Genomic DNA, 16,797 nt, shown 5'->3' on the forward strand with positions numbered 1-16,797 from the left:
GTGAAATTGGTTTTAGCCTTGTAGTTACAGTTGTGGTCAAAAGTTTACATACACTTGTAAAGAATATAATATAATGGCTCTACCGAGTGTCCCGTTATTTCTAAAACTCTGATTTTTCTCTGATAGAGTGATTGGAACAGATACTTCTTTGTCACAAAAAACATTCATGAAGTTTGGTTCTTTTATGACTTTATTATGGGTTAACAGAAAAAAGTGATCACATTTACTGGGTCAAAAATATACATACAGCAACATGAATTAGCAATTTTGGTGACTTACAAAGTTGTCAGTGAACTGAGCTTCATAGCATGGCCTCTTAACTTGTGAGTGATTATGAGTGACTACAGCTGCTGACTTCTCTTAGGCCAGTTAAATAGGGCTCATTGGATACAAACACCCACAAACGCTACAATGGGAAAGTCAAAGGAGCTCAGCATGGATCTGAAAAAGCAAATTATTAACTTGAACAAGTCAGGAAAGTCACTTGGGGCCATTTCAAAGCAGCTGCATGTCCCAAGAGCAACAGTGCAAACAATTGTTTGTAAGTATAAAGTGCATGGCACTGTTTCGTCACTGCCAAGATCAGGAAGAAAACGCAAGCTATCACCTGCTGCTGAGAGAAAATTGGTCAGGAGGGTGAAGAGTCAACCAAGAATCACCAAAAAGCAGATCTGCCAAGAATTAGAAGCTGCTGGAACACAGGTGTTATTGTCCACAGTCATACGTGTTTTGCATCTCCATGGACTGAGAGGCTGCCGTGCAAGAAGGAAGCCCTAGCTCCAAAAGCAGCACCTTAAGGTTCGACTGAAGTTTGCTGCTGATCACATGGACAAAGATAAGACCTTCTGGTGGAAGGTTCTGTGGTCAGACAAAACAAAAATTGAGCTTTTTGGCCACAATGCCCAGCAATATGTTTGGAGGAGAAAAGGTGAGGCCTTTGACCCCAAGAACACCATGCCTACAGCCAAGCATGGTGGTGGGAGTATTATGCTGTGGGGCTGTTTTGCTGCCAATGGAACTGGTGATTTACAGAGAGTAAATGGGATAATGAAGAAGGAGGATTACCTTCACATTCTTCAACATAACCTAAAATCATCAGCACGAAGGTTGGGTCTTGGGCGCAGTTGGGTGTTCCAACAGGACAATGATCCCAAACACACATCAAAAGTGGTAAAGGAATGGCTAAGTCAGGCTAGAATAAGGGTTTTAGAATGGCCTTCCCAAAGTCCTGACTTAAACCCCATTGAAAACATGTGGACAATGCTGTTCTTCAGCATTGTCCACATGTTTTCAAGTCCATGTCAGAAAGCTATCAAATTTAACTGAACTGCACCAATTCTGTGAAGAGGAGTGGTCAAAGATTCAACCAGAAGCTTGTGGATGGCTACCAAAAGCGCCTAATTGAAGTGAAAATGGCTAAGGGACATGTAACCAAATATTAGCACTGCTGTATGTATATTTTTGACCCAGCAGATGTGATCACTTTTTTCTGTTAACCCATAATAAAGTCATAAAAGAACCAAACTTCATGAATGTTTTTTGTGACAAAGAAGTATCTGTTCCAATCACTCTATCAGAGAAAAATCAGAGTTTTAGAAATAACGGGACACTCGGTAGAGCCATTATATTATATTCTTTACAAGTGTATGTAAACTTTTGACCACAACTGTATGTGAGGTCAGCGTACATGTATGTTCACACATGCACTCCAGCACACATCCCTGCTTGTGCTGTGTTTTGAGGACAAACACTCTGTGCAGGCTTCTCCTAGATAGCTATAGGGGCTTTATCTGCAGTTGACAATGCAAACAGCAGTTTAACTGATTTTGTTCTGTATTCAGATTGAACAGGCTGAGCCCAAAAGAAGCTTAGAGGTGATAATTATATTAACCAAGATTAAAATAAAGACACGGCTCATGTACCTGCTAGTGCAAATGTTGGTATGCTATCTCTGTTTACTTACGCTTAATAGTGTTTATACTGCACTTGAACTTATGGTTTTACCCAGCACGGCTAAAGTTTCCAGCACACATATGTAAGTCTTTATGAAGAGGGGATTTTACGCCTCAGACTCCCAGAAAAAACTCTATGTGAGTTATAACCATAGTGGCATCCCAGAGCACTATATCACAGGATTGCATAAGATCAAACACACACCCACACACATTTGGAAAGATATTTCCACAGACACTGACAGGACTGACGTGTTCTTTTTTAATTTTAGATTCTAGCCTTTATAGGCAGAAGAACACCCCCCCCCTCCCCCAAACAAATAAAATAATCTTTCAATTTTTAACCATATATCCATACATATATACATATATTTGAGTGACATGTTACCACCTATGTAACTGTTTAAATAATAAAATCCAATGTAGGCAAATGAGGGTAAGAGGAAAAGCTGGAACTAAACGATTTTAACCTTTCACCTCCTCTCTCTCTGTCCTCTCCTCTCTTTTTTCCATGTGTCCCTCTCACACCTGTTCATGTCAAGTGTCAGACCCGTGCGCACCACTGATTCGTTCCAGCGCGCACACATGTGCCAGTTTAGACACACTACTTGACACCAGCAAAGGGAGGCCCGGTGGAGGACAAGGGCAGTAGGACAGAGTGTGTAACATGGTTCGATAAGTATTCACTATTGACTTTTGTTGCCCACTCTGTCTGCCCGTGTGTGTGTGGTTTGACAGTGTGGTAGTTTTAATGCATGTTTGCTATTACACAACGTCCACAGATCTGACCATGCATTAGCAGATAGGGGAGAATTTCGTCACATTGAGAGAGACAGATAGATAATAAGTGGACACTTGTGCTTCTGCACGGAGGCTAGTTTATGATGCCCTTTGGGGACTTGAACCTGACTGCACACCAACCCATAGGGACTTATATCACAGTGAGGACGAAAACAGGTCTTTACATCTGTACTTGTGAGGAGTGATTTGAATTTTTGGTTTTTTTAAGTTTTAGGCAGGAAATTACACTTGACCTGTATACACATCTCAGAGTGACGTTTTCAGGACTGGATGTTAGTGTTAAAGTTAGAATTAGTTTGAAATGATTTTTGACATGGTGAGAAATGCTTTCATGCTAAGAGTTGAATTAGAAAATTATAACACTCTCATTCAAAGTAGTCTCTCTAAGTAGGGCCTTATTTTAGGAGCGTACTTGGACAATACCAGGAGCGTTGTCAGCTAAGACTACAGCTGAATCCACACAGGAAGCAGCTAGCATCCAGAGCCATTGGAAGGATGGTATTGATAAGAGCTGCACCGTCTTCAATCTCTCCAATGGACCATTTTCAGTTAAAGCAATGGTGGCTCATCACAAGCCTCGCAATATTTCTGAAGGTTTCCAATATATGGTGACATATATAGCAGCACAGAAGTGTGAGATACATTTTTGAAAGGTGGGAAGTTAAAAAAAAAAAAAAAACAAGTCTGTATGTTATTACCACACATTTCAACTGCCTGCTAAGCCTTTGCAGGAACTATTTGAAAGCTACATGAACCACATGACGACTTTGATTTCTGAACGCCCGCTAACAGGACTCTGACTTACTCAGGGGCTCTGCTTGCATCCATGTAGACCACAGAACGCTAAAGAATTAGCTTTGAAGGAATTATTTGATGTATGGTTTGTGTTTTGTGACAATATTTGGACAACACCAGGAGAGTTGCCAGCAATTGGGGCCTAGAACATCCACTAGGGACCAACTGTCAGCTTCAAAGCAATGTGCTTCTTCCTGCTTTCTGTGGGGACACAGCCTAACACTAGTTAGCTAGCTTGGTTAGCCTAGATACTACACAGTGGTATTAAATGAGACTAATCTACCAAAAACTGCGTTCTTTGAGTAAAACTGAAACATCAACCATCTGTAACTCAAAAGCTTAATAATACAGACCTGAGTACTATAAAAAACACATGAGTACTATTTTTAAAAAGGAGGAGAAAAAACACAGCTGTAATGGGAAACCTTGGGAAATATTCCATTCAACCTAGTCCAGCACAAGCTACAGCTAAAGGTTTTTCATTTAAGCTTTTTTCTTTTCTGGAAAAAGAAATTTTTTTTAACTATGTTAACTAGAGAGGTTTATATGTGCTCCCTGGTGTACTTTTTTAACTCCATTATCTCCAGTTTTATTGTGACTACAGCATAAATGCTCCAACTATGCATGTGTGTCCATCAAGCAGACTCCAGTGGACTTATAAAAGTATAACTAGAATGACTGCTTGTGCTTGGCATCTGCAGCTGTCTGAACTTATCTTTGGACAGATGCCTTGTCTAAATAGTTACTCTAGGTTCTGTGCTAAGCTAATATTTTATTGCCTGGATCTCTCCGCATTTTTCCTAAAATGCTGCTCTATTCCTATTTAGCTTGTTTCTGCTGTATGATCAGGAACTACGAGAGCAATGAAAAGACCGAAGAACAATGTGCTTCCATCAGTGAAGTCTTGCCCTCTGTGTTCCTGTTTTTAATCTCCCAAATGTGTTCCCCAAAAGTGTTTCAGAAATGGATGGATGGATGGTACCTTTTCTGTCAGGAAACTCCACATTTGGTGGAGTATTTGCATTTTCTGCACCAGGAAGATGTCTGACTCCAAACATAACAACAAGGTGTATTTATTGAGTCTTACAATGCAGTTATTATGCTATAACATCTGGATCTGATTCTCCGGACTCTGCAAAGTTTCCCTTTCGCACATGCAGCAAACTAAGGCAATCCACTTTGTCAGATGTGTTGTTGCAAAAGCCAGAAATTCTCATTTAGCTTGGTAGAGCTGAAAGAGAAATGACTCATGACATCCACTAACTTGCTGTGAAGTCTGCAGACAAGGACCTGCTCTGTCCTCCAAGAGGTCTACCGAGATATTACGTGGACTTTGTAGCAGGGATCTGATAGGGATCTGAATCAGAGTGGTCTGCTTTTACTTTCACCTGTGTCACGTCTAACAAAATGAAAAAAGTGTCATGGGGGGACCCTAAGATAATGCTGCCAATTACAGAAAAATCTGGAATTTAACAAAAGGAAAATTCCTAAAAATAAATAAATAAATAATGACACTGGAAGGCTGGTCTTTGATCCACCTATTCCTGGTACATTTGAGACTTCCCTGGTGAAGGCACAGTCTGCTCGACACGCTAACAGCTGCAGGAAAGAGAAATCATGTAAATGTATTTGCTCGGGTGAAAATCACCCAGCGATAGTGTTCTGGGGTTAATACAGATCAATTCAATAGTAACAAATCACAGCAAAAATCACCTGAAGGCGCTTTGTATTGCAAGTCGTTTGAAACTGTAATCAAACAACCCTATGAACAAGCAATTTGTCAACAGGGAAAAACTACCTTTTAACAGGAAGAAACCTCTGGCAGAACAAGGAAGGGGCAGCAATCTCTAACCGGTTGGAGATGAACAAGTTTTGTATTTGTGTCTAGAAAACAAGCACTATAGTAACACACCAGCACTCTTATCTTCACAGTCATAACTGCAACACACGTCTGCCAGCATACTCGGACCTGTATCTGTGTTTACAAGCACTCTCACAAACACACATACACATTTGGTTACACTTTTCACACTTTGGTGAGCCACATTTAGGTCATCAAAATAACCGGCAAACCACACAGTGCAGGTGGATGGAAACCCCCCAGGTGGAGAGACCAGAGATGAGGAGAACAACTAGGGAGTAAAAGTAGGGCAGAGAAAATACGACATTTACAACCAACAGCTGCAAAAAAAAAAAAAAAAAAGACTCAATGGTGGGCCTCTTTTCCCTCAGGCTCACCTCCTCGTACTCCTCCACCTCCTCCCCATTGACTTCTCCACTCTGCCCTTTCTCCCTCTTCTTTGATTTCTCTACTAAAGCCCTCTCTGATCCTCTTTATTATGGCTGATAATACGAACAGAAAGCAGATGCAAACAAACCTTTCAAGCAATTCAAACACAATTTATTTGCATGGCGATCACTTTGACAAAACCAAGGCTATCACGTGTTCTCTTTTTGCTCCCCCCTCTCCTCCCCATCCCCCGCCCGGCAGTCTGTGGGTGACACAGACTGATGACATCACGAACAGCCGGTACATTCAGCCAGTAAGATCACAGCAAAGCTGGTGGTGCTTTACATTACTCCCCCTGTCTCTTTCTCTCGTCTCTCATTCTGACGCTCCCCTGCTTTGCCGCCTCTCTCTCTCCCTCACACACACACTCACTCACACACACCGTCTTTCTCTCTCGCCCTCATTCCTCCGCACCGCTGCAGACATGGTCGATGCTTTCGTTGGCACATGGCTCCTCAAGGAGAGCGATAAATTTGATGATTACATGAAAGAGCTGGGTAAGTGTTCCGTGTATTTCTATTTCTTTCTTCTTCTGTTTTTTTTTTTAATGCATGCACATTGCGCAGGGGAGTGTGCGCGCATGCGTGTGAAACAGAGGATGCAGCAGTAGTGCCAGTGCTGCAAGCGAGCGCATGTTGAGACGGGTTTGAGGCGAGCTGAATGGTATAAGGTGTGTTTCATATGTAAACTGTTTTAAGTAGCTTGTTGATACAGGGTGTGGGAAAAAATGATCAATCATGGGAGCAAATAAGGGAGGCTTCAAATGGAGAAATAAAGGGGTAGGCTGTAGAGTAAAGGGTGGAGCGAAGCGTAGGTTGGGAACAGAAATACAGCAGGAGAAGATGGGCACCAGAGGGAGGGAGGAAAAAGAGGAATCGTGGCTGACCACATGGGCCAAGTGCTGGAAAGGAGGGAGGACCCCCCCCCCCCCTTTTCTTTTTTGAGTGAAGAAAAAAAAAATCAGCCCCACTGTGGGAATCACTGAATGGCATTCATACACACAGACACACACAGTGTAGTATAATGTGGGTGACCTTCGCTGAAAGCTGTTCATTGTGTGAGGTCATGGGAGGAGCCGAATATCAAGCTGGAAGGAGGAGCTGGTGGGACGGGAACATGGAGATATAGTTTGGCTCCTGGCACACACATGGCTGTGGAGCGTGGAATGGAGGCAGGTGGATGGAGTTTGTTTTACAGCTGTGTAGAGCCACATCACCATCGACGTATTTCCTCTGATCACGGTAACAAGCAGACGCCCTTTAACCTCTAACCCCAGTCCTTTTAATCGATGAGGCATCTACACACACATGTGCTATGGGAATGTCGCTGCTGTAAATGAATTGGGTTGTTAACTTCAAACAGAAACAGATTTTTTCCCTTCAGTAAAAGAAATGGTGCGAATCACGTTTACCCAGAGAAACAAATTCACTCAATCCCTCATACACACACAAACGCACACCAGGAAAGCAGGTAATAATTTGCACACACACACGCCCAAACAGGCACTCTCCCAGGTCGGAGGGACTCTGCAGTGTTTGAAGAACGTGCAGCACGCTTAAGTGGCTGATAAAGGAGAGATTAGAGGGCATGTCAGATGAAGGGCAGCCCGGGGGCAAACCAACAGCTTTTGCTCTGGATGTGCAACAACATATTCCTTTCGGTATCTGTAAACACTCCCAGGACGTTTCCTTTAAGTCGGGTTAGAATATCTCAACATCTGCTTGATACACTGGTACAACCTTTGCCCCTATGTGAGAGGATCAGTGCCAGCGGCAGAGAAACAGGTTGAGTCTCTGCCTCACCTTTAGACTTGTTTATTTCCCACGGGGATAATCCACCCTCAGCACACCTCACCTGACTTACCTGGTTGTTTTAAATTTGTGTTGTTACACAGGCGTGGGCTTCGCTACACGGAAAGTGGCCAACCTCACCAAGCCCACCACCATCATCTCAGTGGACGGCGACACGGTGACGCTGAAGACTCAGAGTACCATGAAAAACACAGAGCTCAGCTTCACGCTGGGAAAGGAGTTCGACGAGACAACCGCCGACGACAGGAAGGTCAAGGTGAGAGGTCAAAGGTCCAATTTGAACAATGCAAAACCTTGCATTTAGCCTTTTATGAAAGAGGTTTTAAGCAGGCTTCGTATGAGGTAAGGAGAAGTCTGCTGGAACCTCCCTGCACACTGGAGAAGTAACCATACAGAAATATGGTGTGATAATTAAAGTGCACAGGCTGATGGATCGCCGTGGAAACAGTCGTGATGGGATGACATAAAGCTTTGGGAAAGAGATAAAGTTGAGTGCGCGGTAGCGTTTAAAGGGAACGTTACGGGGGAAAGGAGCAAGGAGCATACACTTTAACTAAATGTATACTGCAGAGTGTTTGCTGATGGCAAGAAGCTGTGGCTATTGCGAGCTCACATTCAGACTGATGTCTCTGTGGGCTGTTGCACGAGCACATGAATTACCCAACAAGTCGTTGTCGTCCTCTCTGATTGCACAGTTTCATTGTGCGCAATGGTGAAGCGCACAATGAAATAACAGAAAGCCGAACCACTGATTTAAATGATCCTCACTCGCTCGCTGGATGTGTGTCTGACTCTCGTTTCTGCTCCCCGCCAGTCTATTGTCAAGATAGAGGACGGGAAGCTGGTGCACATTCAGCGGTGGGACGAAAAGGAGACCAGCCTGGTCAGGGAAGTCAACGGCAACGTTCTCTTGCTGGTCAGTAACCCACCCCCCCAAAAAAAGAATAATTCAAATGTAACTTCTGTATGTATGTGTATGTAACTTCTCTTCTCTCTTCAAACAGACACTCAAACTCGGAGAGGTTGTTTGCACGCGTCGCTACGAGAAGGCAGAGTAAAGAAAAAGAAATCCCACAACATTTCAGCAGCTACCTGCATCAACTAAAATCCCGCATCCCAGACTCCTTAACACTTCTTCAAAACAGGCCAAAAAGAAAAACAACCCCACCTCCTCATATGGCTGCTATCGACCCCCGTCATTGTCCCTTTTAGTATTAATTTAGTATTGACTGTGACCTCCGACTCCTTTTCTTCCTCCCCACCTCCTTTATACGTTGTTCATTCTACTGTAAGAAACAATGAATAAATTCCATCAATTTTTTTGATGTTTGTTTCTCTGTAAGACTCCAGGTCTGCATTTCTTCTCTTTTTTAAGAATGTGGCCTGGAAGAACATGTTGCCTGGAAAAGTGTTTGAAAAGTTTTCCTGTGGAGTTCTGATACGTTTCAAATAAAAGTGTCTACACTGATGGACAGACTGGAGGAAAAAAAATGCTCCCTGGATGTGTTTTTCTTTGTTTTAATGACGGTCCGTAGCCCAGAGGTACAAGAAACGTTGCTCAGGAAAAACTGATCTGGGATCTAAATGATCAATTTAAAGCTTTATTCGGGGAGGCTGATTGCGAGGTTGATCTCGTGCATTCAGGGCTGTATTCGAGGCGGATTGAGCGTGAAATTGTTCCAATCTGAGCTGTACTTTTAAACAGGAGGGTTGAAGAGTTCAGTAGTCCAACACAACTATAGACTCGAGATGTGTGACCACATTTTCCATCACAGTGGGCTTTAGAGGGACTCACATGGAGGTTAATTATAGCCTCTTAGCAGCTCCTGTGTGTGTGCACAGATGAGTGTGGATCTTGCCTTTGCCCTGGTGAGGTTAAAGGAAAGTTGAGGTAAAGCTTGTACTTGTGTGGATAATGTTATGTCCTGTACTTGAATTAGGCCTGTGCATGTGCTGTCTAAATTCATATCATTCCTTCCCGGGGTACACTGGTGTCATGTGCTAGTGACGCACTGCCAACTAAATGCAGGGTAAAGGGGTGAAAGGGCGGAGGAGGAGCCCAGGCCACCTCCTGCTGCGACTGCCTCCTAAAGTTACCCGGAGCTGAAATGGTTGAGGAACGAATGGATGGAGTAAGGGTAGAGATTATGGATGCGGCTGTTTTTGCGCACTGTACCTGCAGTGTGTTGAAAATTTTGCAGAGTAAACACAAACAAAGCAAATGAGCAGAAAAGCTGTTTCCAGGACCTTGTTGAATCTCTGCCAAGAAGAATTAAGGCAGCTCTGAGCACTAAGTGACAGAGTTTGAGCCACTAACATACAGGTGTGAGAGGTCCTCTTGCAGGGTAAACCTGGTCTGAATTTTCTTCACGTCGCCATGACACCATGTTGATGTGGCTTCACAGCTCCTGAACAGAGCACAGTTGATTTTATGCAAAGCTCATGCAAAACTAATCACGCTGGAGCCCTTAAATAAATAACTTTACATTTACATTTTCAAACTTTGGATTTTTACTACATTTCTGCAGAACAGCTTTTTTACTATGCTCACTCACAGGGCTGTTTTTCATTTTATGATACTAACCCAAACACATATATCATATATAGGTATGTACAGTGCATGTGCAGCGTAGCACACTGTATAAACTATACAGTCATAGTGCTCAGTGCTTTGTGGATTTGAAACATCACAAGGCTGATACAGTACCTGGATCATACTAGTAATTCCAATTTGAGCAAACGATAACGACCAATGTGTCACAATCATTCGGCTCGTGCTTGAAAATCTTTTCACGGCTAGTTTGAAAACTGACATCTGGAGCTCAAATGTGTTCTCAGACAAATTTACAGATAACAACTCCGTGCTGTAAAACAGGGAGGGAACAGTCAAGAGGAACAGCCGTCGACAGATACACTGTGCAATCAGGATCAGACATCAAAGTGTCTGCTAATTACTTCAGAACTACACTGGATTGAAAATCAAGAATAAGAACTAATAAAAATGCGATAATAACTCTAAAACACAAGGTTTTTATTTAAAAAAAAAAAGTTTCCTCTAGCTGCCTTTAAACAATCTTTTTCCAAATCATTTAACATCTTAAAACATAATGTGTCACCTATTCCAGGTACACTCTGCACAGAAAAAAAACAACATAAGATCAACCCAAGGTTAAAATTAAAGCCTGCAGTTCATTGTAAATGAATGCAGAATCCACAGTTTACTGCAGTTGTAATCCAGGTATGTGTATTAATGCAACACGTCTGGGTGTGCAGTCATGCCGAGTGTCTCATACGACTGTCAGAGCAGAGAAAGGAAAAGAAATAGAGAACATTTTTGAGATTAAGCGGTAAACTAAACCCGCTGACGGTGGATCGCACTGGAGCCGTTTCAAACCGCCGCAGCTGGAAGCGATCTCACTCAGCAGCCTCACAAGCAGAAGCTTGAAATTGGGTCAAAGCAGCAGAGAAGAAGAAACAAGATGTTGGGCCTCTAACCCTGATAAAAAACAAAAACTTGCGTGACATAACCTGGGCTCTATGCTGTGTAGGGGCGCCTGTCCAGGCTTTAAAACATTAACTGGTTATGGGTGGACCAGAGCTTGAAAAATTCTACTGCGTGTGCGTGTACATGTGTTTTGGTCCTCCAAGGACGGCAACATTAGGAGTTCAAGGTCCTTGAACAAAGAGATCGTGAGACATTTTGTTACCTTTACAGATAAAAATAGTTTTAATGGAGCAAACAGTGGACATGCAGGAAGACGGCTGGGTGTACTTTAAAGAGTCTCCTCGAGGTGAGACTCGCAAACACGCACAAAAAAACAAAACAAAACCAGCAGACAACCTCAGGCTATCGTGTTATTACACTACTCTAAAGCTCATTTGTGGTGCCTTACACTTCCTGTTTATGTCTTAACTATTTCTTGTGTATGTGCGTGCGTGTCTCCCTTCTCCTTTTTTACCCTCTCGCTTGTGTATAATGGATTTCCCAGATCCTAAACAGCTGTAAACAATATCGGGGTTTTGGAAAGGGATAGCCACTTGCCGCCATATCGATTGCACCTATCTGATTACACAGTGTGGCAGACTCCTCCCTTTATGGAGGGGTAACTTCAGGACAAGTGGAGATTATCACATGTTTGTATTTACAGCACTTCCCTTCAAGTTTTGAACTTGACAGACAGTGAATGAAGGTTTAGATATTAAAGCTGGAAGTCTTTCTCTCAGTCTGCTGCCAACCACGTTCACCCTGTGTTTGTCTCAGCTGTGTTTGTGCGATTTGTGCTTTTTGTGTTTCTTCTTCTTCTTGTCATCTCTGTCACGCTCGTGTTCTTGCCGCCTCCTCTTGGATTTACATTCACTGCTGCTGCTGCTGCTGCTGTCGCTCTCAGACTCCTTCCTCTCCCTTTTCTTACTCTTCTTCTTTGCTTTCTTTTCCTGGAGAATAGGCGTTAAAAACAAAGAAGTTGCACAAAAAAGCAGTTTCAATACCTCAAAACCCAAACACTGAAGTATGTTCCTCTTAAATCAGCACAAAAATCATTTTTCCAGGCAACAGACTCCCAATGTGGTCACAACCGCATGTCATGCAGAGAGACATGTGGGGGTTGTTGCATCAGATGAAAAAGAGAAAGAAAGAATCAGCAAAGGAAAGGTAGAGCGGAAAAGGAAGCGAGAGCTGCGCAGGGCTTTAAAGGTCACATTGTCACCTTCTTTTTCTTCTTTTTGTCTGAATCTTGATGTTGTGCGGCTGTAGATGGTTGCTGCTGTGGCTCTTCATCGTCCTCTTCAGGCAAGAGAGCGTACTGCAGGCCAGGAGCAGAGAAACAGTCCTTTGTAAAGTGACCTGAAGAGAGTAACAATTTATTTAACAACTGCAGTGTGAATTCAAACAAATCTGCCATCTGTGTGAAACAAGCACAGTCTCTTCGACACATTACATGACTCATGATGTCACCTCACCCTTGCAGCCGCACTTTGAACACGTTGTGTTGAGCACAGCCTCCAGCGTGATCCTGTTGCTGGTTTGGTCTCTAAACTGCTTACGCCGCCTTGAATCCTGCCTATAAACACACACACACAGATGTTAACAACACACACACACACCTGTTCAGACACATGAAAACACACACAATGAATCCGTAAGCACTTACTCTGCCATAACATTGTTGGGGTCCAAGTCCCGCCCTGTTCCCTGATTGACAGCTTTCATGGAGAAAGACAGCTTCACCTTGTCACCCTGAACCTGATGAGCAGAGGAAGAAGCTGTAAACTTTCTGCTCTGTGTGTGCACTTCTGTGACTATCTTTATGAGAACCAGGTTGAGTTTGAGCCCACTGGAGTGGCAGTTTCTGACACCTTTTCAGGTTTAAGGGTAAAGGAGGGCTTTTAATGCAGCCTTTCTGGGGTTTGGAGTTGAAGAATACCTTCATTTAACAAATGTTGTCCAAAACACGTGTGATATTGTTACCTCTCTCCCTATGACTTTAATCCACACATGTTCTCCCACATCCACAATTTCTGAAGCGTTCTCCACCCGGGAAGCTGACATCTCACTCACATGTACCAGACCTGTGAAAGCAAAGGACAAATCTCATTTACTTAGATATCACCTAAAATACATTAATACTTTCAAAAGTCTTAAGCAAACCCTCATGTCTTTATATTTGGAACCAGACTTTCTTTCGTAATTTATAAAACGGTCTTGAACAACAGTTCTTCAGCCTTTTCTGAAGGCCAAATGCCACATTACACAAGAAGTGGATTGAAAATCAGTTGCAACAGGTCTTATTAAGTTATGAATCCAAAATTTTTTTTTTTTTTTGTTCATATCGTTGTCAATATGTACAGAGAAGGTCATGAGAAAATACAAGAGTGTCTACAACCATCTGTAAAACATGATACCAATGCAGCAAAAGCATACCCAGATAGAAAAACTTATAATGCATAACCATTATACCAGTCATGGATTAGCCTCCCATGAGCTCAGATTTCAGCATTATTGAAACAGTGTGGGAGAATGGAACAAACAGCAGCCAACATCCAAAGAGGAGCTTTGAATGTCCTTCAAAAAGCCTGGAGAACTATTCCTGAAGACTACCTAAAGAAAGTTAGGTAACAGAGTTAAGACTATGTTGTGAAATATAAATGTGGTTATAACAAATATTAACTTTTGAGCTCATTAGAATTGTACAAACTCTGTATTTCCATTCATGTTTGCACAGGTTTGAATAAATCACTGCACCCATTTTCAGCAAAACATAAAGAAATAAGGAGTGGCTCAAGACTTTTGTACAGCACTTCATGGTGAGCATTCATGACCTACAGAAAAGGTTGACACATGAATACGTGTTGGATGACAAATGAAAACCCAAATACTAAATTAAGAATCAAACTTATTTCCAGCTGTTATCAAGCTTCAATAACATTTGACCAACTAAATCATATAACTGTGCTTAATCATTACATCTACTTCAAACCACTTTAACTGACTCTCACTTCAAAGGGACTGTAATTTAAATAAAGCATACAAGTTCTCTCCAAATCATTTTTTAGGCTACAGGTTATGAATGTGTGAGCACAAGTTGTTCGGTTCGCCCTCCGGTGGTGAAAATGAAAAGCTGCTGTTTAACTGGACATGTAGGTCAAGGCCAAGCCACAATAAATCATACTTCATTATCAAAGAGGTAACCCAAGTGTAAATATAGATACGAGTCATCCCACTTCATCAACGTGTCCCACTTCTTATCAACCCCGCCCAACCATCCTCCCACACCTCCTGTCTGTACACACACATCTTCAATTTCTGTTGCTATGAAGATAACACAAATGAATTATAATAGAAGAAACTATGATTGTGCTAATAAGCCAAAAAGAACAATTTTTTTTAAACATAACAAGAATGTGAAATATCTTACTTTGACCTGTGTCTTTGAAGTCTTTCAGCCTTGTCTTCTTACACACAGTGAGACAGTACACTAATTCAATTCAATTCAATTTTATATAGCACCAAATCATACCAGCAGTCACCTCAAGGTACTTTGTATTGTAAATGGTAAATGGACTGATTCTTATATAGCTTTTCTACTCTCCAGGAGTCCTCAAAGTGCTGTATACAACATGCCACATTCACCCAATCACACCCATTCTCCCAAGCACTGACTCTAAACTGAGTCTACAGTTTAGAGCCGATGGATGCATCGGAGAGCAGCTTGGGGTTAGTATCTTGCCCAAGGATACTTGGCATGCAGACTGGAGGAGCCAGGGATCGAACCACCAACCTTCCGATCAGTAGATGACCTGTGAGCTACAGCCACCCATTGTAAAGTAAAGACGCTACAATAATTAGGGCAGGCTTACCTACTATACTTACATGTATGTCCTTTTTTAAGGGTTTTGTTGTTTTCAGGTTTATTTACATAGTACCAATTCACAACAACAAGTATAACAGTATAAAGTGTTTTGTTTGACTCAAGACACTTTGTACTGTAAGGTAATGACCTGCAATTTTAAAGGAAAAACTCCAATAATATTACTGCCCCCTATGAGCAAGCACATGGTGACAGTAGGAAGGAAGAACTCCCTTTTAACAGGAAGAGATCTCCAGACAAAACAACACTTTGTTTTTTTTCTTCTTCAACCTATTTTTCTTTATTTTTCATCTGAATAATCAAATCTTTTCACTGACCTTCCTTCCTGTATCCCGGCAGTCGAACAAATGCTCCATAAGTTTGCACTGAAACCACCTCTCCTTTGGCAATGCTGTACAGTGGTGGCAAACCATCCAGCCCAGCCGGCTCTGATGGTCGGCGGTCACGGTCGGACATCGTCTCAAAACAGCCACGGTTTCCAATAACTGAATCTTGCGCTTGGATTCCCACAATCCCTGAAATGGCAGATCAGGTGCATTTATACTCTCTGTTTTAATCTTAGTGAGTTTAAACTCTGTTAGCTCAGAATAAACTAATTCTAATTTGTTTATTTGTAGGTCACATTCTTACATGGCGGGTATTTTTGCATTGTTTTTGAATTTATACATCAGTTTTCTAGTCTTTATGACCACTTTAGACTACAAGCACATTTTAACTATACATTCATGCAGCACTTTTAAGCACTTTATTCACCTCACATCCACAGCCAATTTAGAATCACGTATGTCTTTGGAGTGTGGCCAGAAGCCCAAGTACCTAGAGGAAACTTCACACCAAAAGGCCACTGACAGGTTCTGAAACAGGAACTTTCCTGGTGTAAGGCAACGGTTCTAACTACCCCATGATCATGGCATCCTATTTCAGATCTTGTGCCAAGGCACCCTCTGACCTCTGTATGACCTCAATATATAAATACTTCTATGCCAATTTATTATTCCATGCATGGAATGTACCATTTTAAAATTCCCTAAAACCAAAATTTTCTGTTATTTGAACCACACCGGTGGATCTAAAATCCATCTGAATAGATACGACCTAGAACAGCCTCATTGTACAAACACTATGAATTTTTAAACATTTTAATTTTCGTGTATTTTGGGTCACTTTAGGAAAAGTCATGGAATTTCATGCTAAAACAAAGACATATTTTTTTTACTGAAGTCAAATGTCAACACAGTTCATTTGATCCTAACAGTATACAAAAGCTAAATCTAAAAAGAGATTGATTTAATTTATTATGTTCACTGATTATTTTACCCCCACTCGCATGCTGACTTGCTATTCAGCCGTGTCATATTTTGTACCCGAAAGTGATTTTTATGAGCTTCACAGCTATGTGTTGGATCTCTTGGATAGCAATAAAAACCTATTAGACTCACTTTTTTATCTCAAACACAAAAGCTGAATGGAACAGCAGCTCCTCGGCTAATGTTAGCCACACTAAAGAGCTATAATAAATGAATAAACAGATATTGAATAAATAAAATATGAACAAGAAAATGGGCCCGTGCCTGCTTAACGTTCTAGTTTATAATAAACAATAAACATAACCTCATGCAGCAATAATTTCAGAGAAAATAATTTTAAAATGATATCAGCGTTACCTTTCGGATTGATACGATGGTTATTTTACATCCGGTTCAAAACGTTTCAACAACAAGCGGAGCGGCTAATCTACCAATCATCTTAGCCGTTGCAAACCTCGACCAATAGTATTCCTC

The 16,797-nt window shown here is 41.8% G+C and overlaps 2 protein-coding genes across 2 annotated transcripts; one reads left to right on the top strand and one right to left on the bottom strand.

The window, feature by feature from the left end:
• The first annotated feature begins 6,144 nt into the window (after positions 1 to 6,144).
• On the top strand, positions 6,145 to 8,991 carry fabp3 (fatty acid binding protein 3, muscle and heart). The gene is made up of 4 exons (XM_085261818.1): positions 6,145 to 6,335; positions 7,733 to 7,905; positions 8,464 to 8,565; positions 8,654 to 8,991. The coding sequence occupies exons 1-4, from the start codon at positions 6,263 to 6,265 to the stop codon at positions 8,705 to 8,707; spliced, it is 402 nt and encodes a 133-aa protein (XP_085117944.1). The 5' UTR covers positions 6,145 to 6,262; the 3' UTR covers positions 8,708 to 8,991.
• A 2,356-nt stretch (positions 8,992 to 11,347) lies between these two features.
• zcchc17 (zinc finger, CCHC domain containing 17) lies at positions 11,348 to 16,797 on the bottom strand. Its single transcript, XM_085262478.1, has 7 exons — positions 16,681 to 16,797; positions 15,334 to 15,531; positions 13,117 to 13,217; positions 12,800 to 12,891; positions 12,609 to 12,709; positions 12,356 to 12,492; positions 11,348 to 12,083 (listed from the first exon to the last, which is right to left on the bottom strand). Exons 2-7 carry the CDS (start codon positions 15,470 to 15,472, stop codon positions 11,907 to 11,909), a joined length of 747 nt encoding a protein of 248 aa, XP_085118604.1. The 5' UTR covers positions 15,473 to 15,531; positions 16,681 to 16,797; the 3' UTR covers positions 11,348 to 11,906.

The sequence above is a fragment of the Mchenga conophoros genome, linkage group LG22 (assembly GCF_057382185.1).
Source record: "Mchenga conophoros isolate Kocher_MC1m ecotype Shallow Benthic linkage group LG22, M_conophoros_male_GT1.1, whole genome shotgun sequence".
Lineage (NCBI taxonomy): Eukaryota > Metazoa > Chordata > Actinopteri > Cichliformes > Cichlidae > Mchenga > Mchenga conophoros.